Genomic DNA, 27,217 nt, shown 5'->3' on the forward strand with positions numbered 1-27,217 from the left:
TATTGCAGGACTGTTGTATTGGCTTTAGCTCAGTGTTCCTAATAAACTGGCAAGTTAGTGTACGTACATAACATGTAACAAAACAACAAAATGCATTTGGTGCAAACGTTTCCCATAATCCATAGTGAGTCTTATGAAAAACAGCAATAAAAACAAATATGATTACTGTGCATTTGTTTTAACATTAACATTTAACATAGCATTAACATTTTAAACGTGATTTTTTACACAGTGGTATCCACTGCATGGGCACTGTGTACTGTTGTATGCATCAAAATGAAAGGACCCTGTCCCCTGACATATTAGTGGTTATTGATCACTAATGGCACCGTATGGGAGACCCCCGTGCTCGTGCAACCTATCTTGTTGAAGCCGATTGGCCGCGTCACGAGCGGCGAGCCAATCACCACTCACCTCCTCCTCTTCTACGCCTATCCGGCAACTGTTTTCCTGGGTAGCATGTTTAACTAACCCTTTGCACATGTGAGAGCGCAATGAAGGGGAAGCGGTGTTGATCAAAACTTAGAAGATATCGAAGTTACCGTCGGCTAGAAAGAAGATCAGATATGAAAAAGAAACGGACAGTTGCAGAGGAGTCAGCAGAGGTAAGACTGGCGACGTTTATCGTGATTTTAGTTGCTAGGCGGCTAACTAGCCCTCAACACACGGGAGAGGTTTACTCACTACTACACGGGGGCTGCTTCCATGCGTTGCCTATAATTTTGCAATTACGTTATATTTAATTACATCATTGATAGAAACAGTGTACAATTAATACATACAAAGTTAGCATATAACATTAATACGTAATTACCTTCGTTTATTCAGGTTCCTTATGAGTAAAAGTAATAAAATACCACATGTTGAAAGTTGAATCAAGTCGGGTTGCTGTTGCTGCTACTTCATGTGCTGTTGTTATTTTACAGATGATTCCCTCGGATTCCTCTCATGAGGAGGAGGAGGAAAGTGAGGCTCCCGTTAAAACCAAAAGGAACAAGCCTGATGAGGAGGTGGTCTATCACCCGGTGAAGATGTCTCGAAGTGATCTGTACAGACCTCCTACTGCAGAGGAGCTCAACCAGCTGAAAGAGGCAGAAAGCCTGTTTCACTGCAGCCTGCTCAAAATGCAGGTAAGATCTCTCGATTTAACTGACTTAAGCATGAGAGAGGAGACTTATCAGAGACATGCAAAGAGAAGGGAAACGAATGTGGTTGTCTTAAGTCAAAGCGTGTTGTCCCACAAGCTTTCACTCACTCCTTGTAAATCTCTATCGCTCTATCACCAATAACAGATGGAAGAGCTGCTGAAAGAAGTCGCCCTGAGTGAGCATAGGAAACGGCAAATCAATTCCTTCATTCAGACGCTCACCAAGCTGCTCCAAACTGTGCCAGAATCACCAGAAGTTGAGGTTTGTTTAAAAAAAAGGCTTTGTGATTGGCTCAATCCCTTTCATTCTAATCTCCACCAATTCACACACAGATACCTGTATCCCCCTTTTTAAAAAAGAAGTGTTTCTATGTGTTCAGGTAAGCGACCTGTCATGGCTGTCTGGAGCAGTTAAGGTCCCTTTCCTCCTGGTGCCCAAAACGACAAAAGGCAAATTCCACATGGCACCTCCTGCTTCTGTCGATCTGATCGGCAGCTACCCCCTGGGCACGTGCACCAAGCCACGCATCATGGTGGACCTGGCTGTCACAATCCCAGCTGTAAGTCACTTAAATGCATCACTTGAAGCCTTGAGAGCAGCATACCAAATGCAATATGACAATACAGACATCAGATTCTAAGAGACACTGGCTTCTTCTGTCTGCTCGTCTTTCTGTTATTAGGCTGTCCTCCACCCAAAGGACGTCGTGAACCAGAGGTATCCTCGAAAAAGAGCTCTTTACCTGGCGGGCCTGGCCCAGTACCTCACATCCTCTTCTGACATCGGAACCATGCGTTATTCCTGTCTCCATGGGAACCGACTCCGACCCGTTCTACTGCTGACCACTCCAGGTATTTAACTTTTCATTTACCTCATTTGTATTGTGCTGCAATTCATTTTCTCAGATATATTAAACAGTATGTTGTTGTTGTGATACAAGCTGTGTTGTGGTGTCCCATCAAGACTCTTCCAGCTTCACCGTGCGTCTACACGCGTGCCCACCTCCTGGGTTCTTCAAGCCCAGCCGTTTCCACCCCCAAAGGAATAACATCCGGACAGAGTGGTACACTGGATTGCAGACTTCCCAGTCTGGTAAAGCTAGTTCTTCAAATATTATCTAGCACAAATATCTTGTCACTTTCAATTGCATTTTCTCAGACAGTGATCACAGGTATATTCAGGACCGTGTTATTTTGTTGCAACAGTTCTCTTCAATTATCACTTTTAACAAGACCATTTCCTTTCCTTGTTTGTTACAGAGATCAGCGAAACTCCCACTCCGCATTACAATAGCTCTGTTCTGGGGGATTTACTGCCCAGGGCTCACCTCCAGTTTCTTTCTGCTGTCAGCTCCCAGTGCCCAGCTTTTGCCGATGGGGTTGCTTTGCTCAAAGTCTGGCTTCGTCAAAGAGAGCTTGACCAGGTAGGAGCCCTTCAATGGCTCTTGTACTTGCTGTGCAAAGCTTACATCCTTCTTTTTACATCATATTTATTTATTCATTAGTCCTCTGACACTGTTTGTCTCACCTCACCTCTGTATTGATGTCTCACTGTTTTACAGGGCACTGGTTGTTTTAATGGCTTCCTGGCTTCAATGCTGTTGGCCTATCTGCTGACCACTCACAGAATCAGTAACACCATGACAGCCTACCAGCTGCTTCGAAACAGCTTGAACTTCCTGGGTAAGAAAATGTAAAATTCACGAAACCACTGTTTTTAATCAAGGATAGTATAATACATAATATATACAGTTGTTTGCTTATCACTGTTTTGAATGTGTCACAACTTACCCACCTCTTGGTCCAACCCTCAGCCTCTACAGACCTAACAGTGAATGGGATTAGCCTAGCCAAAGATCCCGACTCTACAGCTGTGAGTGGTTTAGTTCACATTTCAAACCATAAACCTTGGATTGTAGATTACACTTTTGTTTACTTCCTAAATTAATCATTATCATCCTGTTGACCTTTCTTTTGCTCTTTCTTTCCTGCAGCCATCTCTTGCAGATTTCCATAATGCTTTCCAGGTCGTGTTTGTGGACCCCTCAGGACACCTCAACATGTGTGCTGACATGACCGCTTGTACCTACAAACAGGTAGATACGGTGAAAATGAATGTGTGTGCAAAGACTTTTCACTGATGAGATTAAGCCTCGGGTTCTGACCATTTTCAAACTGGTCCTCAGCTGCAGCATGAGGCCTCTGTGTCGATGCAGTTCTGGGACAACCCTACAGTGGATGGGTTCCACAGCCTCCTCATGACCCCCAAACCCATGATAAGGACAAGCGACCACGTATTCCAGTATGGTTCTGATCATCAACTAACAACAACAACAAAAGACTAATAACATCCAGTCTAGTTACAGTGTATTACATAAGCAGCATAGCTGTCATCACAGGAGTTAGTTTCACTTTCAGAGCAGAATTCTTTCTACATTCTGTTCGACTTACCATCCTCATCTTCTCAGCTCTTCTGTTCTGTGCTTTTCATCTCCCACTCAGGTTATGTGAGCTGGTAAAGCTTCAGTCCAGCTGTAAAAAACTGAATCTCCTCAGTGAGCTGATGGACCACAGTGGAAATTATGTCCACACTGCGCTCCCTTTTATTCTGTCACTGCTTCAGCAAGGACTGGGCCAAAGGCTTCGCCTCCTCACCCACTCCCTCTCTCCTGACCCTGAGGTGAGAAAGAAACAGGAGCTACATTTATCCAAGCCTGTTTTACTCAACTGGCAGAACACTCACATTGATTTATTTCAGCACTTAAATTCATAGGTGATCTAAGCCACTATTAACAAAGCTCTGATTAAATCAGAACTAATACTACTACAAGAGTTCATATTTTTGACTCAAAGCACTTTTTAAAGTTTCTTACGTAGGAATGAGTCAAAAAAAATGTACACACAATTATGATTTGCAATATTTAAACCTCTGAATTTGTTGAGCTTGGTTTCATTTTTGTTTTATCACAGTGGTCTGTGGAGAGTGAAACCCCAAAACACAAAGCTCAGCCTCCTCTCTCCTTTGGTTTGCTCCTAAGGCCGGAGCTGGCAACCTCTGTCCTGGAAAGAGGCCCACCGGCAGACAGCCCCAAGGTAACCTCACCTCACCGTCTCTGTTTTCTGTGCATGTGTGTGTAGTGTTTTATTTTATTAATAGCTGTAGTGTCTACTCAATGCAACATCATAGTGTATTTGATTTGTGTAGAATTTTATACCTCGTGTAAAATTTCATATACGCTAAATCTATTTTTTTTTGTTGAGAAACAAAAATTGTATTGTTTATGTTGAGAAAGAACTGAATCTGTATTTTTGACTTGTAGTACGGCTATAAATATTTTAATAATATAATACTGTTGTAATAATCTAACCAAATGAAGCATTTATGAACACAACTCGCTTGCATTTCTTAGACGGTGTTTCCATTTTTGTGCAGTGATTAATAATTAACACCGATGGTGTTCTTCTGACAGGCGGTTGAATTTCGCCAGCTGTGGGGCTCTCGCTCCGAGCTGCGTCGCTTCCAGGACGGAGCCATCACTGAGGCGGTGCTGTGGGACGGAGAGAGCATGTGCCAAAAACGGCTGGTCCCCAAACAGATCATCGCGCACCTGCTACAGCTGTATGTACTGTATTTTATCTTGGCACAAAAACACTGAGAGACACAACAGACATCACATTAATACTGTTAATTATACAGCAGTTAGTTTGGTCAGTGAATTTCTAGCTGTAGTGATAATACAAATATTCAGTCTGCTAGAGATTCTGCATTGCTTTTTCTCCACTGTTTTTATCCTGATGGACAGACTACTGTGGAGAATTCTACTCACAGTATGTGTTTGTAACTACCATGAACAAAACATAACACTTGTGTTAGGATAATTTAAGTATATGAAGGACTACAGTTTTGACACACTGTTAACAGCCGCTACTAGTGGTTTGAGTATGCCTGGTGTTTGATGTTGAATGCCAAGGATTTGTAGTCCCCACATGTTTACGCAGATGTTGTTGACATCACTCTACCACTGGCACTGTATAGTTAAGTTGGCTGAAAGAACAAAAGTCTGTATCTCAAGTTGCCTACCACCACTTCTTACTCCCCGCTTCCCTACAGTAACCTTATTTTATTATTTGTATATGCAGTGCATGTAGTGCTATTTAAGTTATGCATTCCTGTTCACGAAGATCATCATGTCAACGTGCTCTGGGCTCAGTCTGGTACGCATGGTTGCAAATGCTTGCCCCGCCTCTGACAACAAAGACGGCAGTGATACCCCCGGTATACACAAATAGTGTCTTGCCAGAGTGGCTAGTTTGGGGAACCTCGGCCCATTTACCCTCCACCAGTCAAGAGGATTTATGTCCAGTGAGGGAGCAATGTCTCTCAAGTAGTAATCTACCTGAGCCTCAGAGTCTGTGGCATAAGAGGAGCTGTAGTTGTCCCCCAGGAGCAACATCATGGTGTTTTTGGTGTCACTTCTTATCTGTGAGGGCATAGCCACCTGGCTAATATCAGGTGTGACCAGGGTCTCCTGCTGTTCGTCCTTTGTGCCCACAGTAGTAGTTATCACGTCTAACTTTGAAACCAGTTCGTGCAGTTTAACCTTTGCGGCCAGTCTCCCTGTTGGTGTCAGGAAGCTGAGGTGTTTGTGGCGAGGGTCCAGCATGGAGGCAATCAGAGCTGGTTTGGAGGCTAAGTCATTAGAGTCAACCTGCAAAGGGTAAAATCAAAGTAATAAGGAATCATATAAACAAGGTGAACATTGTTCATTTTTGTAAGCAATTAGTTCTACGAATATCATTGTCATCATGTTTATGCCTACCTCCATGTGATTTCTAAGTGACGTCTGAACTTTCAGCTTGAACTCAGACACCTGTTCAACATCATTCTCTTTTGGCACAAGGTGAGTTTGAATGAGGCTGAATGTGATTGGGTAGATGTTTGAAATGGACACCTCTGTTTCAGCAGATATGACTGTTGTTGCCCATTTCAGCGTCGCCAGCACAGGCGTGAAGTTCTCAATTATTTGCCAGCAATCATCTTCAATCTCAAGGGTATGGGCTTCCTGCCTGTTAGTGATTATGCGATCCGAGAGCACGGCTTTAATTGCCCACCGTTGCTCGAGTAACCGTTCGAACATATCGCAGATAGTGTCCCATCTAGCTTTGCTCGACTGGATGAGCTTGTGCTGCGGCAGGCACATCTGAACCTGCTTCTGCTCCAAGGCCTCACTTGCCAGCAAGTTGTGATTGAAGTGCTTGGCAAGTTTCCCCGCAGCGACGATGATGCGGACTAGATCCTCACTCAGCCCGTCACTGACTGCTAGCTGCAATGTAGTGGCAAAGCAAGCAGCATAGTCCCAGGTGACACGGGCGCATGCATGGGTTGACAAGATGTCTTGCGTGTTGTTATGAACACATGCAGTCACTTTCCCAGCTATACCCCAGGTCTGCACAGTGTTGAGGAGCCTCTCTGTGACGCTGTCTGTAGTAGTGTGGCTGTTTGAGGACAGCTTGTGCGTCTGCAGCACCGCTGACCTTCCCTGCCAGTCTTCTGTTATGAACGAGCAGGAAACTGTAATGTACCTTTGAAATGGCAGAGCTGTCCAGAAGTCAGCAGTGAGAGCCACTTTCTCCACTTTACCTAGCTGCACTACAAGTTCCTCCACCTTCTCATGGAAGTGGCCTTCAATAAGGCGTGTGATATCGCCAGCAGATGGCATTTTATAATTGTGCACTGTGTATGCAAGCAGCTCACGAAAACCATCACCGTTAACCACGGTGATGGGAAGCATGTCCTTCTCTATCATTCTTGAGATAAGCTCAGTCACCTCTGCATGTGTTGCTAGTGACACGCCATCGTTAGGCATAGTGTCTGGGTGCTTGTTTTTGATGTGGTACATCATGCTGGTGGTGCTGCTCCTGTACTTCAGTTTTGTGTCGCACATCGTGCAGTGAACCTCGTCGTCCACTTTGATGAAAATGTCCCAAACGGAGCTCCGCTTCAGGCGCTTCCTCTCTCCGTAGTCCCTCTCATGGGGGTTGGTGGCCATGTTCACGTTTGGTGACATGATAGCAACCTGCATGATGTCCGAGCTAGCGGCACTCTCGTCCTCCATGCACTGAACGGTACAAATCACCGGCTTCTCGTCCTCGTCTAGAGGCGCCGTGGACGGATGGTGCCTGCTCATGTGGTTCATCATGGAGCTGGTGGCCCCGCCGCAGTACTTTAGTGTAGCGTCGCATTTTGTGCAGCGGACGAAGTTCCCCACTTGTTCAAAGCAGTCCCAGACAGAGCTCCGTCTCCTCCCCGAACGCTTCATGTCTTGTGCAGCTAAATGTCTGAACTGAATGGGTTTTTTTAACGTTAGCAAGCTAGCTAATGCTAACGCTGACTGTCATAGCAAAAATGGGTCTTTGAGGTTAGTAAAAAAAAAAAAAAGTTGTGACCTGTTTCACTTCAGCATGTGCCCTGACAGAAAATGTCAGTGAGGTGAGTGTAGGTATGGTTTTGTTAAAGCCTCGTTTTTAATATTAAACTAATGTATTTATTATCCATCAGACATGCAGATATCCCTGAATCGTGTATTCGGTATGTGGGGGCGATGGTTGATGACGTCATCCAGACGGGAAGTGAGGTAAATCGTTGCGATTTAATTTTGTTTTTAATAGACATCAGATTCAAAATAAAGTCGGTGAGATTCAGTGAAAATAAATATTTTTGTCTGTTTTGTTCATGTTCATGGGTATTTTGCATGGAAAGCCTGCACTGTTTGTTTCATCTTGCATATTTTGTTTGCATTTTTTGTGTGTTCCTGTTGGAATATATATTTTAATTATTGTCACAATGAATTTATGTTATTTATGATCTGAATTGTTATGGTGTTTGAATAATTGCTTGGTGTGTAAGTTTATAAATGATGTAAAGTACCAGAGGGGCACATCAGTCTGTACACCACCATTTACTGCATCATTATCTCTTTGCACTACATCAAACACTTCATCTTAATGTATGTACTTTGCAACATTGCACATTATTATTATTTGAACAGACTGTTTCTTCCTCTTAGTATTTTTATTTAGTATGTTTCACTGAGTGTGCTATGGGACTTTTCAGTCCAGTTCTTCTGTTCGCACCAACAGCAACATGTCAAATTCCTTGTATGTGTAACATACCTGGCAATAAAGTGTTTCTGATTCTGATGTGTTTTATGTGTGCTATGCACTTTTCAGGTGCCTAGTACTGGAGAGGAGGAGAGTTTAAAGGTGGTTCAGTCCTATGATGATTTGAGCAGAAAGCTGTGGAGGCTGGAAGGTCTGCCTCTCTCCATCACAGCAGTACAAGGAGCCCACCCTGCACTCAGATACACACAGGTAAAGCCTCTTATTCTTAACAGCGCTCATTAACGTAATTATAAGTAGTATTAAACTTTAATTTTGCATCATTTTAAACTTCACTTTAATGCATCACCAGTTCAGTTAGCTTTTTTTTAAGGTATTGATAGCTGTGGTCATTGTAAATTTGGCTTTATGACTGCTCTAACATTTCAGCTGTGCCTTGCAGGTCTTTCCCCCTGTGCCACTGAAGTTGGACTATTCCTTCTTTGAGAGAGAAAAGACTTCCAGATCATTGGTGCCGAAGGAAGACAAACCGTGCCCTGCTTATATCACCCCTATCACAGGTAAGTGCTTCATCCACCATCAACAAATTAGAATGTCGTTATCATTTAATGTGTTAAAAACTACATCTAGGTAGAACTCCTCTGTCTGTCTTTGAGAATGGATTATGTATGAATTTTTAATCTTACTGAATCATACTGTAACTTTGCTTGATTTCTCTTTCCCGTGGAAGGCTACATGTGAGTTCCCAGTCATTTTGTTTCTCCACTGTCTTGGATGACATCCCACCAAATTACAGAATAACTGAGCTACAACTCATGTATTCACAGCAGGAAAATTACTGCCACTTAACCACAGACATTTAGCAATACAGTCTCATGTACCAATCTGTCAGTAACTTTTGTTCTTGCAGTAATCTGTCACATGGAGGGGAGTGGGAAATGGCCTCATGACCGCCTCGCCATACGCCATATCCGAACTGCTTTTCACATCCACCTGGGGGAGTTACTCAAGAAGAACCATAATTATACATGCAGGGCCTGCCCCGCATACCTGGATGTCTGGAAGGTATATTTTTGAGTTTGTGTACATGTCCCACACTTGTCTGTAAACTTGACTGTGTAAAGATAATGTTAAAGAGGTTTTTTGGAATCTAATTATAAGTTTGCAGAATGTCCAAGCAAGTTGTTGGCACAGTTGTTGTTTTTTTTCATTGCAGTTCATAGTGTTCTGTTTATTTACTCTGTCTTTTCTCTCTTTTCTTATGTACCCAGGATGGTTTGGCGTTCCGCCTCCAGGTGGCGTATCATCGGGAGCCTCAGGTGCTGAGGGAGAGTGTGAATGCTGAGGGCCTGCTGGTTGTAAGGGACAACGAGGAGGCTCAGGCTCTGGAGATGGCTACCATTCACAAGCCTCTTCTCACCAGCACATTACATGGGTAAAATTAAAACAGTAACACAAAGTGGTATTTGTGTAATCGTGTGAGCAGGGTTCTCTATTTCTCATTGGTTCACTCTGGTTATACGTTTTCACTTTCTTCAACTTCTGACCTGCTTTTGTTCTCGTCTGTCACTTTATTTTAGTGTCTTTTATCTATATCTTATTATCTTATACATATCATCTTGTTGTTGATAGGCTCCAGCAGGAGCACCCATGTTTTGGGGCAGTGTGTCGCCTGGTCAAACGTTGGCTGGGGGCTCAGCTCTTCAGTGAAGACATTACGGACGACACAGCAGACCTGCTGGTAGCGTCACTTTTCCTGCAGCCTGCACCTTTTACTCCTCCTGGGTAACCACCACTTTTATTTTTTAAATAATTTGTCCACCTCATCAGAGTCATGTATGGATACACATTTTGCTCACCTCCCTTTGTTCGTTCAGTGGGTCATGTGTGTGAATTTCTCTGTATTCCTCAGTTCTCCTCAGGTGGGCTTCCTTCGTTTCCTTCATCTGCTGTCCTCCTTTGACTGGAGGAACAACCCACTGATAGTCAACCTCAACAACCAGCTCACAGGCAAGCACCCCCCACCCACACACCCCCTTTCCCCTCCATGTCACACAAACAAATCCCCCCTGACCTCTTTCTGTTTACACACCCGACATACTTTAACATCCTGCTCATATGCATCAGTGTTTCAACACCAAGTTTTATTGTTGTTCACCTCTCTCTGTCACGTGCAGCTACTGACTACACAGAAATCAAGAATGACTTCATGGCCTCCAGGGAGTCTCTGCCGGTCATGTTTATAGCTACGCCTAAGGACAAAAAACTATCTATGTGGACCAAGCGAGCACCTAGTGTGCAGGTCAGTGGACACACAAATACAAGTGCACAACTCACACAGCAACACATTTAATAGATTCGCACACAGTACTGACATTTAAAAATGATTAAATATTACAATTGTTCAGTAAACAAGAAAAGACAAAATGGAACTATGACATCAAATAGGTAACAAGCTTATAAGTTATTTTAGTTTCTTTCCCTTTTTTTCCATAATTTCTTGAGGTTTTAAACAGACAAAGAGAATCACAAACAACGGTGTAGAAAAGAGTTGCATGTTCTCGGCAGAGAGCAGTCACATAGCTTTCCGATCCTGGAGCCTTTCCTTAGTGCACACTGGTCTCCTGGATCACACTGAAAAAGATATGAAACAGTGTTAAAATAAGATACTGATTAATTATGTACTGATCCTAAGTGAGCAGTAAATATGGCTGGAAAGATAATAAATGATAATAAATGTTTTGCTCTAAACAGATTTTGAGCTGATTCCAGATGGGCCGATTTATTGCGTTACATACCACAGGCAGATAGCCATGCTTTTTTCTCAGAGCTGGAAATTGATTGTTCTGAAGTCTCTCCAAAACCTCATGTAAATCATTGATCTGGAAATGCAGAAATCTGATGTATTACTGCAACAAACATTAAAACATCACCAAAATATCTAAAAAGAAACAACAATCCTGGAGAATTTCCATCTGGCAAGAATGTTTACCGCAGTAATTATTATCAACAAACTTCTAAGCTAAGTCTTTGAAAGCAACTCAATATGTCTTTGGAGACCGTCAGGTATATCTCACCAGTTGCTTTTCATTGCTGTCCTCTGTCGTGGTGAAATAAGGTAAATGTTTTGTTTTGTATTCCTCTGTTTGGATGTGAGCGTAGCTGTAAAGGAGTCCAGAGGCACACAGTAGTGTACAGAAAAGGTACACACACCAGCTTCCCATGGTGCGTTGCTGACCCAGATAAGCTTCCTGCGCTCGCCCACCTCACTCCTCCTACAAGCCCAACATTAACACGAGCCTCTCCCAGCATCCTCTTTTATAACGGTGGCGGAGAGCAGGAACTTTGTCTTCTGTGACGTCATCGTGGGCTTAATTTGCCATGCCTAATTACAATGTTCAGGATGATTTCCATTTTCACCTTATCTGGTAGCTCAGGTTGCACATATCAGTCTCTTGTTGAATTCACATGTCCACCTTCAGGGGCTCCCAAAACTGAAAGTGTGCTTCAAAAACAAAGAGGCACAGATAAGGAGAGTTAATGATAATGGTGCATTGTTTCGTCTCAGTGCCTCTGAACGACCACTAGGGAGCAGATTGTGATGGAGTGAATCTGAATGAATATTTCTGAGTTTCGGTCTGAATACACAAGATGCTTTCTGACAACAGAAATACCCACCACGACCTCAGAAATGTTAATTAGCTGTGCATGTATCATGATTTATAACTAAACCAGAAGAAAATTTTGAGTTGGTCTGAATGAGAGTACATTATACTGATGAATAAACATGAGTTATAATCTGGTCCATCTGTCCAATAGCAGTCAAAATACAAAACAGCTATTGTACTTAAAGGAAAGAGTACACATCATTAGGTTAAAATGCTGAAATATATGGGTTTGAGGAGAGCAGTTCACCAAGAGGAGAGTCACTTTAACTATTTAAGTACCGTTTAACAGAAGCATGAGGGCAGTGATTCTCAAAATGACACAGAAACAAGGTGTTTCCACTATCACGCTGTTATTGTGCTTATTAACATATTACCTCACACTATCACTACTACCTGTGTTTTGATCCAGCTGTACGTCTAAGTGACCTTTTGCACTAATGCAAAAAAAAAAAAAATAAATGCAAGAGTGTGCTTTCATCACACAAGTTGAAACAAATGCAGTATGCGGCTCCTTGAAATGCTCTTTAAACAATGGCAGGATATTGCTCTATATAATGTTACTCGTTCCGTTATTGCCTTTTCGTGTCTGCAATTGTTGGTCATATTTTATGTGTTCTAGGAAATCGTATTCCAGTTCTAATTAAGGGCTGTACAACCACAATGACTGTCTCTATATTATATGACACCTCAGAAATGTCCAGAGCTACTTTTGGTTGTGTGTTCAGATGCTGCAGCGTGTGGTGATGGTGGCTGCAGAGAGTCTTAAGGTGCTGGAACTTCAGCTGATGGACGGCTGCCAGATACAAGATGTCAGGGTTGGTAAAAAAAAACAAAAAACAAAAAAAAAAACGCTTGAAATCTTTTGTTCACTCACCGTTCCACTGCATCACAAATGGTCCACTGTCTGAGCGAATTATGATTTTAATATATCAGCATCTGTGTTTGTGTAGGTGATCATGCGTCCTCCTCTGGATGCCTACGATGTGTTGATTCACCTCAACCCCAAGCAGGTCCCTCTCCTCAGCCAAGCAGTAGACCCTCCTGCTGTCAACTTCAGCAGGGGCGTCATTTCTGGCGATGTGGCTCAGTCCGGAGGGGCCCTGCCTGTCGTTGACTACAACCCGGTTTCCCTCTACCTGGCAGAGCTCAGGGTGAGTCTAATCTGTCAGGGATACACTTCATGTTTGGGGAAGAAGGTGTGGTTTTAATAACACCTTGTTTACACAGGATGTAAGGAAAAATCTGTAACAGGATTTACGCATGCAAGTCACAGCTGGATTGTTTGGGGCCGATTACCCAGTGAAACTATTCTCTGCTTGCATTGTTCACAAAGCCACGACATCCAGGCCTGAACCTCTCTTACTGTAGGTTTCCTAGAAAACTTTTGATATTTCTCTGAACTCTTCTACTTCAGCGATTAACTTTGTATTGTCCTATGTTCTTCACCGTCTGCATACACTCCCATGTACATGACTCATATCTTTATGGATGTTTGTCGACAAGGGTCTTGACTTTTTTTTCTTTCTTTTTTTTTTAAGCAAACTTGGCAAGAGTGTAGGACCTCTCTCTTTGCCTTTCTCCTTTTCTCTCTGCCTGTCTCTCCTCCTGTTCTTCCTCTCCATCTCCCATTAATGCAAGGAAAGGACATACGCTACATTATGCAGCCTGTACATTATATGCACTGTATGAACAAGTCACCTAGCCATTAATGATAGGTCACAGCAGTGAATCCAAGAACTGGTCACTAGGCTAAGCTTATCAAACAGAAGTTGTTAAATGTGTGGTTTTGCTTTGAAAAAAAAAAAAAAACTGATTTCAATTTGTTTAATTTATTTTTGCTGCTTGATTACTGCAGCAAAACTCTTTCCTGAACGTCTGCTGCTACATCACGTAACCTAATTTATTTTCAGGAAGCGTTCGGAGACCTCGCCCTCTTCTTCTGTGATTCCTATGGTGGAACAGTGATTGCAGTTTTATGGAAACCAAAGGCCTTCATCTCAGTGCCTTTTAAGGTAAAAGCATTAATATATGAGAAACTCTTTGTGGACTGCTAACAGCTAGCTTTGTCGTAAGCCTTGTGTTATGTGGCCTCTCCATCCGGCTCATTTTCACACGTCAACATCTGTCACACTGTCCTGATGCTTTACTTTTTCTTTCATCACACACCACAGACCTCGCAGATTTCTGCTCGGAGTGTGGAGGTGACTGGAGAAGAAGCAAATACCGTTCCCAATGTCGAAGCGATACTGGAGGATTTCCAGATCATGGGAAAAGGCTTGGTCAAATCAGTTGAAGCCAGGACTGAAAAATGGTCATTTTAGACATCTCAGATGTACAAACGCACCACTTTCACCAGATACATTCATTTTAACATCTGACATTTTCTCTAGAGAAGTCAAATTGATACATTAGCTTTGTTTCTGCCTGACTTATTGAAAGGGAACAACAAAAAAATAAGTGACTTTTGGACATCTTGCTAACAATATTAGGTGTTCATACTGTTGTTGTTGAGAACCAGCCGCATTTGCTGTGGGGAAGCCGTATCATGTCCAATAAACCTATATCTACTCTTTTGATTTGATTGCCTGCCAATTAGTGTATTCATGTGTGTGTTAATGTGCATTTACAAATCGCCACGTTTGTTACAGTAGAGCAACAATTAGCTGCAGCTTTTTGTTACAGTTAATATTTTCATGCATGTCTCTTGAAACTGGTGGTTGCACACTAAAAACTCTTCTTTATCATTGATTTGGATGCAGATAGAATCAATGCAGCCTGTGCAATGTTCCATATAAGACTATTTCCAAAACAGAAACACAGCACTGTCAGTTAAACAGAAAGAACAGGAATGTAACCATCAAGCAAGAGATGTGCCAGTTGGTATGTCAGTTTGAGACACTTGTTGACTGGCTTCTAAAAATTCGTGGAAAGGGACTGTCTGCTGTTGCGCATTTCCAAGAAACCTTGCTGCCACAACCTTAAGTCGTTGGGTTGACAAGCAAAATAACAAGCTCTAATCACGGAAACATGAGACAGGGGATCATAACTAAATGAATTAAACACTAAAGACAGCTCTGCACATACAGTGAAGTGCTGGGTTATGTCATGTAAGCATTGCTTGCTTACGGGTTCAAACTTGCCTTTTGTAAGTACAATCAAGCTCCGATCAGGCCTCTAATCATCACAAGTAAAGGATGAACTGCTCCAAACAAAATGTTTAAGCAGACAAAATCATGATTCTTAGAATGAGAGTAAACTGTAAGCTACTTTTAATGTGTGTTAATGCCTATTGTACGTTAGGTCTGCAGCTCATGTACTCTCCTGGTGTAGTATAAATCTATAAATTGCACTAAACAGTGAATCTGACAAATATCTGTTTATTTTTTTTTGTTTGTTTGTTTTTTACTCCACTCCAATGTGAGTTGTTTCTGAATGATATATAGTCCCAACTAATTTATTTTCACCTAAGCAATACTGTGGTCTATTATGTATGAGATTTAAAAAAAAAAAAAAAAACATGCGAAAGTTTTCATTGTAAATCACTGACAGCATAGCTCCACTGTAAACACGCTTTGAAGTCTTCCCTATAAGCACCTTGTTTTCTCCTACACACAGCTCTAGATTATTTTCCACACTCCTCCAGTTTACCAGGAACCACAGAAGTTTAGTATTTGCTAGACTGGAGCTTTGGGTTCACAGTCTCCTGTGTGTGTCATGTCTGTGCATGTTGTTTGTATTAATCACTCCAACGTGGAAGATGGGTGGCTTGAAACTTACCTCAGTAACAGCCAACCGACAGGTGATTCAACAATTAAGCTTATTCTGGATGTGGGCAGTACGTAATCACAGAGTTGTATTAAGAAAGAAAGAAAGAAAGAAAGTTGTACTAAGAAAGAAATGATTGTGAAAAACTGCCTTGTTTACATCCCTTGAGAATATGTAATGTAAATGGCAGTATACACAAATGATCACTTGTGTTATGATCTGTGAGTCAGATGTAGAAAGAACTCTTCAGTTTTATTTATTTTTATTTTTTTTGGTAGTTAAAGGTGTGCAGTGATATTGCATGTTGCGTGACAGCCTCTCTCTCTCTCATTCTCTGCAGTGTTCGTCTAAGATTTCAGCTGAACAGCCCCTACCGGTTACTGAAAGGGCAATAAAGTATGAGTTGCAGGGGAAGGTTGTGATTAGCACAGGTATAAAATTTAGTTGAGGAGTGATGGAATACTTGTCACCGAAAGATTATGTTCTAAACATGAAAGTCCAGGTAATTTGTTACAGACAGTATTGAGTCAGAGGCAATAAATGAATAAATGTATAGGCAAAAAAGGTATGTCCATGAATTAGATGCTCTATTCCAGCATAGGTCTGCACTATGTTTGTCAGATCAACACCGTTAGACACTCAGTATGATGACGTGGGTCCGTTGATGATGAATTGCCCATTCCGTGTATGTTATAGCACATAAAAATGTTTAACTGTCAAGCTGTGTCATACGATGTGTATGTGTTTGCGTCTCTGCAGCTGTTGACGGAGGCCACATGTTTTTTTGATTACAGCCCAGCATAATTACAGAGAAAGTGGAAATGTACCAGAGACAGTCTTTAGGCGCAATGCGTGGGACTCAGCGTAATGCAGAGAGTATTATGAATTATATTAATCGATCTTGACAATGTGTTGATAAGTAATTCATATGATAAGATCATCTGCCGTAAGTTATCATCTGAGTTTAAACTAAACCATGTGAAATCAAACACCTTTTAGTGATTCACCAGTTACCAGAAATTTAGCTAGGAACCAGATTTCTCAGTGAGATCTGCATTTCCACTGTTTGTGTGACATGTAGATCATGACCTGACATGACTGCTGATTTCAGTTTCACACAGTTTGGACTGGCATCATGGGACTTTGCCAGACCACACATGATGTTTTCATATGAAGCTTATTACCAGCTGCGTCAGTGTGGCTGATATTGTTTTCCTCTTGAAAGTGTGTTTGTGTGTGTGTCAACATGGCAAAACGCGGTCCTGGAGAAACTGTAACGAGAAGCACCACAGACGTGGTTTTGAGTACTTTGGCAGGTGTTTGTCTGTCTGTCTGTGGCCACACTCTGTAATTGTGATAGCATCACGACCATCCAAAATGCAGTCAGTTTGAAGATGGATATGGTCCAACCCATGAATAGTGAGGACTCAAATATTAAAGTAGTGATGACTACTGAGCACTCATGGATCAGAACGTAAACATGTTGACAGGTGTCACAGTGTGATCCCATTGCAAGGTGATCTCTAGTTATTCTATTGCAACCTATGCACATTCAGGCATTAAGAAATCTCTTACAGCAGAATGACATCTCTTCAAGTTTCATAGTGAATGAAAAAACAGAAACACTACTTCACACAGGTTTTGTGTTTTTGTTTTTGTTTTTTTTCTTTTAAGAGATCAAAACAGCGGAGCTTTGAAATGAGGAAGTGGAGAATATCCAGCTGTACTTTTAGGTCTTGAGTGAAGTTTATTAATCCTTTGATTTCAGTGCGTAGTTGTTGCTACATATTTGTTTTGCCCAAGGTAGTGTATCAACTTGCTGTCTGTGGTAGATATATCAATCTTTCTTCGTTTGTCTGCACCCATCCTGTTTTTCAGCACCTGATGGAAAAGAACTGCCAAACTGGCACTCCTGCTGGAGAGAAACACATCTGTTAAACACATGATACACATGCCCTTCAATCACAGACATTAAAACACAGATCGATGGCATTTCCCAAGAGGGAAAGGCTTCCTTAGGATTTTGGGGGGAAAAATCAACATGAAACAACAATATGTATAAAACAGCAAAATTGTATTGTTAGAACTTGTTGCTTTAGAATGTGGACAGAAATTCTTATTGGTTTTATTGCTTGCTAATGTTTGTGGGTACCACCATTCTTTTCCATTTAGCATTTACTGTCCCATTTCTGAGCCAAACTATTCCAGGAAAAAAGTTTTTCAAAACCATGTGGCAGCTTCTCTGGTCTGCTACATGGGATTCCTTCTGGAAGCCCAAAGCGATCAACTTGAAAAAGAAAGACAAAAACAGAGGCAAACAAGGCCCCGAGCAACAGTAGTCAGGGTCCAACCAGATCAGGAGCATTTGGCAGGCAATACCTCTACCAGGATTTGAACCCTCAACCAAAGGATTTAAACACAAACAGTATACCATAGAACTGCTTGGGAAGTCATGATGAACTCAACCCCAAACTGATGAATTGTCAAGGATCCAAGCAGTACAACCATATCTTAATCATAAAGCTATTTGCTTTAAGACAACATTCCTGACATTTTTTTCATGATCTAGAATATCATATTTTTCTTGATTATATCATTATTTTCTTGTACAGGCTTTCACAAACATGGTCTGTAGGTGATTCATGTTGAATTTCAGAAGAATCTGATAAACAGACTCAGACTAGTTGATGCCATTTGATCCAAGGCTGTGTACACTCCTTCTTCATGAATTCATAAACCTAAGTACCAGTTTTGATGTTAACTGGATGTTCACACTGGAAAATCACAAGCGGGTGAATTTTGATTCGCGCCTCATCGAGGTCTATTTGCATGAAACTTGTAGACTGTCAACAGGATGTCGTAAAGGTATAAAATTTAAGTTTCATGTAAATTAGACAATGTTTTAGTGAGATATAAGACTGTTCTTAGACATTCTCATGAATATTTGTTGGCTCGTAAAATCAAGACAGATTGATGAATTGAAATTTCTTTAACAAGTCAAAAGTACATACATGATCCTCGTCAAGTTTTGTAATTATTGATCCTTGTACAAGACTGACTGTACATAAATAACGTTTCTGTAAAGTGCCAAACAAACATATTTCCAAATCACTTATCACTGATCATGGGCACTAACACTTTTCCAGGTATTCACTGGGTAGAAAGCAATAAAAACTTGACTAGCAAGTCAGACAAGGCTTACCCCCAAAGTCAGTGCCTTGCACTCACTCTCTTACCTGTGTGAAATTAACAGTCTTGAGTCCAGCAGAGTCCTTGAGTCCAGCTGACCTGCAGTAACTGCGCAGTGGGAGAAACCTCGGGGTGGGTCTGTGATCACACCCTTTTGAACTGAAATTATCTGACGCATAGAATCATTCAATTATTTTGTAAAATGATATTTATCTTAACCTGCATCTACTTGAATCACATTTTTTTTTTCCTTTTTGTTACCTCAAGTGACACTTAAGTTAACATCCTTGGAAGACAGTACTGACATATTTCTCAGAACCTGTCATCGTCTTCCATCCCTTCCGTCTCCATGTTGGTTGTGTTGAAAAGGTTCACTGTAAATAGTTGTGCAACTTTCATGACGCATGTATGATTGATGCCAGTGCAGTGCTTGACATGACTCAGATCGCCTCGCTAATGTAACATGCCCCATATCTATTGCCAGCAAAGTGGGAAATTTCCACTATATATTTATTCTGAGTGGTTTGTCTTTATAGGTAACAATGATAAACTTGAAATGGATATTTTAAAATGTGCAAAGAAATAAGCTCTCCAGATTAGTGCACAAATTTGCTTTGCAGTCCAACATTAAGGTGATCCAAGCTGATAATGTACTCCACTGTCACAGTGGAATAGGCATAGCCCAAACAAAAAAACAAAAAATAGCTCCAAACACAGTAAAGAAATGGTGCACAGATTTTTACAGATAGAGGCATGCCTGTGAGTTTTTTTAAGTGGAAATGTTCTCACACCTCTATTGAAACCAGACAAAGAAGGTATAATATGAGGTTTCAGATGAAGGACAAAAGAACAGGTCAGAGAGAATGAGGTGAGGGACAGAAAGGGAAAAGAGAAAGATGTGTATGAAAGGGTGGGAATGAACCAGCAAGGGCTGCAGACAGGTATGTATTACATTTACATGTGTGTGTGTTTTGTGTGTTTCTTGTATGTGTTCCTTCACAGTTATGTAGATCATCTGAACTGGGGATTTTTGACATGTTTCAAAGGAGGTATTTTAAGATTCGATGTTTGGGTTTAGGGTTAGATTTAGGATTATGCTCTTTTTAATCATTTGGAATTTGCTAGACTAAAGTGGATACAGCCTAAGCTATATAGCTGTATACAGGATGTTGATGAGCAGGCCACTTCTCCTTTCTATCAGTACATCATTTTTTCCATTTGTGTTTTATTTGCACTGAGTTTCTAATGGTGAGTGTTGAAAGTGGCAAACAGGTAAAGTTCAATTCAGTTTGAGGTTAATATCAAATAAGGTAACACTCAGGTTGCACTGTAAATGAGGTTTTAGCATAGTAACTGTGCAAGATAACAGTACAGTTAATTGTACTTTTAATTGTATATAATCAAAATTAATAGGACAAGATCCAAACACAGTTCCCAAATTGAGAAACACTGCTATCACACTCATTATAAAGTGGCCTTTTCAAAATTAAGTTCTGAAGAGGAGAGATGAGGAATCATCAGTAGGCTCTTTACTCTTTGTCTTTTCCTGTAGCTGGCCTGTTTCCAAACTCCACAGGTGAGGAACTACTATCTACGAACTCACAACACTCTTTTAAATCTCAAACTTCTAGATACATAATAACATAATTTATAAATCAGAAGTTAAAAAAGAAAGAAATGTGAGAACTGGTGTATATTTAGATAAGATATGGGTTGCAGGTCTGCAGTGAGTGAGGTTAATAATGGAGCCCACAGTTATATCACTGTTAAGAATGTGTACGCATGTGTGTGTGTGTTAACAGAGAGAGAGAGAGAGAGCTCCGGTGAGAAAACCAAAGTGTGATTCACAACACAACAGGCAGGGAGGCGTGGTGCAGAAGGTGGGGCCCAGTTCAGGCTTGGCACCCGTCCAGTCCAAGCCCATCTTGGCTCTATAAGAGGAGCCCGGTCCTTCAAGCTTCACAGCCACTCAGGACTCAAAACCTACATCTAGCTACTGTGCGTGTCTTCTCACAGCCACATCAGCCTCTAGCCAGAAAACATGGGCAGGCAGAAGGTGTATTTGGACAAACTGGCCCGGTTCTTCCAGATCCGTAACCTGCTGCTTCGGCAGGCACTGGCAGAGTGTCTTGGCACCCTCATCCTTGTGGTAAGTGTGTGTGTGTGTGTGTGTGCTTGCATTAGTGTGTGTATACATCTAACTTACATCACATCATCTCATCCTGAAAAAGATGTTAAAATAGCTGCCAAGCTTTGAATGAAAAGATTATAACATTCATGCTTTGTGATGGACTGTATGTTGAAAATAACTGAACTCTATCCTCTCTTAGAGTGTTTTTTTTTTTCTCTTTAAGTACCCTCACTATTCAGGTTTTTTATTTTCTTTTGATGTTGCAATATGATCAATTACACTCCATATGACATATATTGTTTTTGTATTGCTATGTTTGAAGAGTGATGGATGATTGAAAAAGAAACTACATGTAATTTATAAGCCATACATAGACTTCAAACGGAATAAAGTGACACCCTTTGAATTTGACAGAGCCAATCATTGTTCTCCAAGTGTGTAAATGTAGGCTTACTTATATTCACAAACTCAGTTCAGAACAAACAGGACTGCATGTGCTGTGGACAAAACTATATTTACAATCACACAGCAATATTTGCTTGGAGCTGGGATCCAGGATCCCGGAGCCAAAAGCTCATGACATTCTTCTCATCCACATCACAGGGAGACAGATGTGTTTATATGTGCATAAGAGCATGCATGTTAATGTCAGGGCCAAACAATAAGTCAGCATAAATGGCATTCAACTACATATTGCACCTGTAGACATCAGTAAATACTTATTTTAGACTCATGCATTCCAACAGACAAAGAGAGAAATTCTGGGGTTGTTTTGCCACAGTCAGAAAGTCCAAATCTGAACATCAGAACATTGTTCAGCACGACAGATAGATACTTTTTTTTTAAATTCATTTTATTCATCAAATGTGACAAGACTGCTGGCTATCTGCTGGGCTAAATAAAGTAAATAAAAAGTCTTATAGCTCAGTTAATCAGGGGCTACCATTTTATAAAAAGCATTTTTTTTCTTACTCCTTTCTTGGCAGAAAATTGGTTCTACAGTTGAATTACTAGTACAATAAGTGGGCAAACCAAAGGCTCCTGCAGTGGTTTAACTTTTACTGTGTGGCTGTGCTGAGTTTACTGCTGCACTTTATTAATCACGCTGTGATTAATAAAACTTTTCATGAAGGTGTAGATGCATGCTACATTTTTACTGAAGATTGACAATCCAGGTTCATGTAGAAACTTTTAAAGATCATTCACTTTCACTTCCAAGAACAAACAAAGCAATTTCCAACCAATAGCAAACTGTTCAAATAGATTAGATATAATATACAAACAAGTAAAATTGTATGGACGCAGATAAGCATTGGAAAACAACTTACACTTAAAAGCCACAGTTGTTGGTCAGACCAGTTAGCATGTATTGTGACTATTGACGGGACTGGAAGGTGTGGTGCAGTCACTCAACAGGTGACACATGTCGATGGCAGTACTGGGAGGGTCCGTGGCAGAACAATAGACAACACATCACAGACATGCCTGACATGATCTTACTTCCTGTATCAGAAATCACAGAGGTCTGTGACTCGGTCATTATCTTTGTTAATCATCTTCTCTCTCCAGATAAAACTGTTAAGATATGTTTCTACTAGTAACACATTAAATAAAGCCAGCTGCTTATTAGTAATAGCTTGTTGCGGCAAGATGGCTTGGCAAGATAGGTAACAGGTGAGAGGGTGTGCATAGGTGTGTATAGGTGTGTGTGTACCACTTTGTATGCATTGATTTGGATATTCTTGGCAAGGTATTTTTTTAAGATCATTAGACAGGATATTTCTGAATTCAGTTAATGCTGAAAACATAAAAAAAAAAAAAGAAATAACTTTTTGACCACTGCTTGTTATGTCCTTGAAGGCTCCCCCATGCCCCATAGGCAGGTATTAAAATTGCCCATTCTTTGCTTGCCATACATTTGGCCATACATTACATTACCTGTTTTGTTAACCCCTCGCTGCACTTTCAAAGCATGTACTGCATTTTCCACTTCAAAACACTGTTGGCTGCTTTGACCCGAGGAGCAGCCATGGGAGGGATTCTGAGGCTCTTCATCCTGTATTTGAAAAGATCATGCAGGTTGTTATTTAGTCTGGTTTCAGGCCAGCGGTTTTTTTGGTTGGTTTTGTTTTTTTTTTGCCTTCAGGTTCTTAACAATTGCCAAATGTGTGTTTCAGTAGGCTGACTGTGGGTTTTTTTTATAAGCTCCCCGACTGTGTTAAAAGCTGGGAGTAGCTGCATGGATGCATGAACAGCTGAATCAGGCAATTGAATGTTGGTTGAGGAAGTGCTGGGGGCCAGTTAACCAACTACAACATTAAGACATCAACATAGCACTTTGCTGCAGTGCCTCAACAGGGTGAATGCAGTCATAAAATTTGAGGACTTTAGAGAGAGGAATAATCCCAGATTCAGTGTTGTGTTTCAATGAGACCTTTCTGGTAGAATGTGATCTAAGTAGGGAAGTTGGCACTTGCGTGCTAATGGCCCATCATTTGCAATCCGATGCCTCTGACATTAAAAAAAAAAAAAAAAAAAAAAACTATGCAAAGTGAAAAGCCACATGTTTTTTTTGCATTTTTATTTCCACATCACACAAACCCGTCATTGCATAACCTCAGGCAGACATTCACCCACAATCCGAAAACACAACTGCTAAGCACAATCCTAACACGGGGCTGATTTATGTAGTACTTGTCCAGTAATGGCTGGTCTTATCAGGGGAAAGAGTTTAGACTGATCCCAGTGATGATGAACGCCCCTCAGGCGCCAGTCCCTCTGAGAGTGGTTGTCTCAAACTAACCTCAACATCTGAGTTGTGTGGTCTAGACTGAAAAGCATCCTCATCAGGGGGCTGAGAAGAGCGGCAGCCTAAGCATGGACCACACATACTTCTTTTACCAAGCACATACAGAGAGGACACGGGGATATACACACATTCAAACATAATCACACAGTAAGTTCAACACACAGTATGGCACCTGCTCGGCAGGACTGCACATTCTGTAAATCCTTGTTTTGACAGAATCTGTCACTTTGTCCAAAAACACACATTTTCTCCTTTTCCCTCATTCAAAGTGAAAACTGAACTTTTTTTTTTCCTCTAGCCAGATAAATCATCTGGGCAGCTGCAGTGACAGATCTCCCCCAGTCAAGGTCAACACAGTGACCTTTCTGTACATACAGTATACTGTCCTCCTGTGTGCCGTAATGAACACAATAGAGTTCATTTAATTCTGAGTAGAGCTCAGTTAATGGGTCTTTGTTTTACTGGTTTCACTGATAATGATCACCTCGCCTCAGTTCACCCCTTGAGTTGACCTTGATTGACTGACAAAGCTCTAAATGTACAGTATTCATGTTTTTAAAAAAAAAACTGAGATACTGAATACCATTTGTGTGTGGCAAACAACTGGAACTTCATTCTAAAGCCATGATGTGTATTTTATATATTCTGTCTTTTCTTTTGCTGGAACACACAGACCAAATAACTTAATACACTGGCACACAGCATACATCATATCACATCACATCATTATTAGTTTACCTGTTGTCGCTATAACAGAAACAACTGGTAAGCTTTCTCTTTGCGCAGGAAGTTACCGGGAACTAGTGTAAACTTGTTATTCTGCTCTCTCTCCAGATGTTTGGCTGTGGTGCTGTGGCCCAGCTGGTGTTGAGTGGTGGTTCCCATGGCATGTTCCTCACTGTCAACTTTGCCTTTGGCTTTGCTGCCACCTTAGGCATCCTGGTGTGTGGCCAGGTATCAGGTACACAAACAATTTTACTGACAATTATAGTGTCCAAACTAGTTTTTCCAGTGACTCATCAGGTCTTATTGTGGGTGCATAAGAATCAGTACTTTCTGATTTACATTTCTCAGACATTTTAACCCTTATGCCAATAAGTCTGGGGTCTGAGTCTGACTCTGTATTTTTGTCTATATTTAGGTTACAGTGTTGTACTATATGTTTCCACAATATGTACTGACATGCCGCCACCTTGTACATTTGCAGGTGGCCATCTGAACCCTGCAGTGACATTTGCCCTGTGTCTACTTGGAAGAGAGCGCTGGAGAAAATTCCCCATGTACTTCCTCTTTCAGACAATTGGTGCTTTTTTTGGTGCTGCCATCATTTTTGGCATGTATTACGGTAAGAGATGACTCCAGATGTGGACCCAAATTTGAAGAAGTTGTGTTATCTCATCCACCATGGTATTTATGTTTTACGTTTCACAAAGTCGGAGTGCGTCATTCAAACAATAAATATTCTATACTATATTTTGTTGTTTGCATCCCTTTAGATGCCCTGTGGGACCATCCCGGATGTTTCAATGTGACTGGGCCTGATGCCACAGCTGGCATCTTTGCCACCTACCCTGGGAAGCATCTCACCATTGTCAATGGCTTCTTTGATCAGGTGCTCTTTTGGAATGTGGAAACAGCCACACTAAATTTTAATTTTATAAATGTGGATGACACAGCTCAGGAGTCTCACTCACAATTTCTTTCTACATGTCACTCTCTGCAGATAATTGGCACAGCAGCTTTAATAGTTTGCATTTTGGCCATTGTGGATCCATACAACAACCCCATCCCCCAGGGGCTGGAGGCCTTCACTGTGGGATTTGTGGTTCTGGTTATTGGACTGTCTATGGGCTTTAACTCAGGGTATGCTGTGAACCCTGCCAGAGACCTTGGACCACGTGTTTTCACCGCCATGGCTGGATGGGGCTTTGAAGTGTTCACGTAAGTGCACAGATTTTAAGCATTAATTGTCTCTATATTAATTCTCTTTTGCAATTTTCTCACCCTGCCCATTATCTAATGACCCTCATTGCCTTTGGGCAAAGTAAAAGCAAATTTTGTATGATTAGCTCTTTATTTTGTCACTCCTTAGGGTAAGAGATGGTTGGTTCCTGGTGCCCATTTTTGCCCCATTCCTTGGCACCATCATTGGCGTGCTAATCTACCAGCTGATGGTTGGCTTCCATGTGGAAGGAGAAGTACGTGACAGACAGAGTTCAGAGCAGGAAAATGTCCGACTAACCAACGTCAACACCAACAACTCCAAAGAGGGTACCAAAGAGGGGCACTGAGTGTCAGGGATAGTCGCTACCCACTCTTAAAGATGCACATTCTGTAAATACCGGCACACACCAACATTTTTCCTTCCACAGCTGTGGGAGCCGCAACTGTTTTGTTATTTCTGTTTTCTTTCCTCCAAACCATCTTCAAAACTGTTGGGATATTTCCCCAGATAGATGTGCATGTGAAAACAGGCCACTCTCTTTACATTATCATGTGACTGTATAACATATTGTAGAGGAACAATTACATATGAGTGTAGGGGAGAAAAACACAACTTCAGAAACGCAGAATTACATTAATTCTTTTAAGAGATGAACATTTGGATCTTAGTGTCTATAGCGCTCTGATTTGAACAGTATTGTATGCTTTATAGTAATGTAGTTTTATCAAACTAACAGATGTACGTCTTTCCCATATATTTTCTATGCATTTTGTCAGTCCAGAGCCTTTCAGTGTTAACATTTGAACTCCGGGGAATTGTGAGGAGATTGGAAAATCGAATTTAAAACAAAAAGCCCAAATGCTCAAATATCAATGTCAATGAATATTGCACAGTGAGAGAAATGAGGCTTTCTCTGTAGACCATGTTGACTCTGTTATTCAGAGCTGACAGACGGTGGTGAAGCTATATCCTTCCCACATTCCTCACTTTACCACTGCTATCTTAAAGTAGCTATATTAAAGCTGCTGACTTTTTATATACTCCCTCTTTGCCCTGTAAAAGGCCCAACCAGAAAATCCTAAATGAGCTGACCAACTATTGTGACATGTTGTCTACTTGCAAACTTGACTATTTACCCTTTGTCTGAACTAAATGCCATCAGAAGTTATTGTAGCCATGTAGTTTAATGACAGTAACAGATGTGTGCTAACAAATTACAGTTATCTTCTTACTTGTACAGCAACTATCAGTCTTAAAATTGTTATGTTCATTTATGTCTGTTCATGTGTTTGTACCTTTTACATGACTCCATGGTTGGGTGATAAAGTGGACTGTGAGCACCTTCATATTTTGTATGTAGGTTGAGGGGAAGTGCTTTTGTATTGATACAATAAAGTTCTGTTTTTTATTGTTGTAGGATTGTGGTTCATGTTACTCTCCTGTT

At 41.2% G+C, this 27,217-nt stretch overlaps 3 protein-coding genes across 3 annotated transcripts; 2 read left to right on the forward strand and 1 right to left on the reverse strand.

The window, feature by feature from the left end:
- Positions 1 to 467: 467 nt before the first annotated feature.
- On the forward strand, positions 468 to 14,506 carry nol6 (nucleolar protein 6 (RNA-associated)). Its single transcript, XM_041041562.1, has 26 exons — positions 468 to 605; positions 927 to 1,130; positions 1,293 to 1,409; positions 1,528 to 1,707; positions 1,831 to 1,999; positions 2,112 to 2,240; positions 2,408 to 2,571; positions 2,710 to 2,830; positions 2,962 to 3,020; positions 3,142 to 3,243; positions 3,334 to 3,449; positions 3,650 to 3,827; positions 4,118 to 4,240; positions 4,618 to 4,766; positions 7,707 to 7,782; positions 8,378 to 8,518; positions 8,709 to 8,826; positions 9,177 to 9,331; positions 9,538 to 9,701; positions 9,899 to 10,051; positions 10,179 to 10,276; positions 10,444 to 10,568; positions 12,660 to 12,749; positions 12,885 to 13,085; positions 13,845 to 13,946; positions 14,106 to 14,506. The coding sequence occupies exons 1-26, from the start codon at positions 567 to 569 to the stop codon at positions 14,253 to 14,255; spliced, it is 3,423 nt and encodes a 1,140-aa protein (XP_040897496.1). The 5' UTR covers positions 468 to 566; the 3' UTR covers positions 14,256 to 14,506.
- Positions 4,766 to 7,715, reverse strand: LOC121184127 (E3 SUMO-protein ligase ZBED1-like). The gene is made up of 2 exons (XM_041041563.1): positions 5,968 to 7,715; positions 4,766 to 5,856 (listed from the first exon to the last, which is right to left on the reverse strand). Exons 1-2 carry the CDS (start codon positions 7,465 to 7,467, stop codon positions 5,308 to 5,310), a joined length of 2,049 nt encoding a protein of 682 aa, XP_040897497.1. The 5' UTR covers positions 7,468 to 7,715; the 3' UTR covers positions 4,766 to 5,307.
- Positions 14,507 to 20,839: 6,333 nt separating the features above from the next.
- Positions 20,840 to 27,189, forward strand: LOC121184128 (aquaporin-3-like). The gene is made up of 6 exons (XM_041041564.1): positions 20,840 to 21,037; positions 24,663 to 24,789; positions 25,036 to 25,173; positions 25,325 to 25,440; positions 25,552 to 25,769; positions 25,921 to 27,189. The coding sequence occupies exons 1-6, from the start codon at positions 20,930 to 20,932 to the stop codon at positions 26,117 to 26,119; spliced, it is 906 nt and encodes a 301-aa protein (XP_040897498.1). The 5' UTR covers positions 20,840 to 20,929; the 3' UTR covers positions 26,120 to 27,189.
- Positions 27,190 to 27,217: the final 28 nt, after the last annotated feature.

The sequence above is a fragment of the Toxotes jaculatrix genome, chromosome 7 (genome assembly GCF_017976425.1).
Source record: "Toxotes jaculatrix isolate fToxJac2 chromosome 7, fToxJac2.pri, whole genome shotgun sequence".
Classification (NCBI taxonomy): domain Eukaryota; kingdom Metazoa; phylum Chordata; class Actinopteri; family Toxotidae; genus Toxotes; species Toxotes jaculatrix.

Excerpts from the sequence above, each read along its gene's own strand:
- nol6 (XM_041041562.1), top strand. The coding sequence starts at position 567 with ATGAAAAAGAAACGGACAGTTGCAGAGGAGTCAGCAGAG. Across the intron at positions 606-926 it reads TTGCAGAGGAGTCAGCAGAG|ATGATTCCCTCGGATTCCTC; the intron begins GTAAGACTGGCG and ends GTTATTTTACAG. Across the intron at positions 1,708-1,830 it reads TGGCTGTCACAATCCCAGCT|GCTGTCCTCCACCCAAAGGA; the intron begins GTAAGTCACTTA and ends TTCTGTTATTAG.
- LOC121184127 (XM_041041563.1), bottom strand. The coding sequence starts at position 7,467 with ATGAAGCGTTCGGGGAGGAGACGGAGCTCTGTCTGGGACTGCTTTGAA. Across the intron at positions 5,857-5,967 it reads CACTTAGAAATCACATGGAG|GTTGACTCTAATGACTTAGC; the intron begins GTAGGCATAAAC and ends TACCCTTTGCAG.
- LOC121184128 (XM_041041564.1), top strand. The coding sequence starts at position 20,930 with ATGGGCAGGCAGAAGGTGTATTTGGACAAACTGGCCCGGTTCTTCCAG. Across the intron at positions 24,790-25,035 it reads GGTGTGTGGCCAGGTATCAG|GTGGCCATCTGAACCCTGCA; the intron begins GTACACAAACAA and ends GTACATTTGCAG. Across the intron at positions 25,441-25,551 it reads TCAATGGCTTCTTTGATCAG|ATAATTGGCACAGCAGCTTT; the intron begins GTGCTCTTTTGG and ends CACTCTCTGCAG.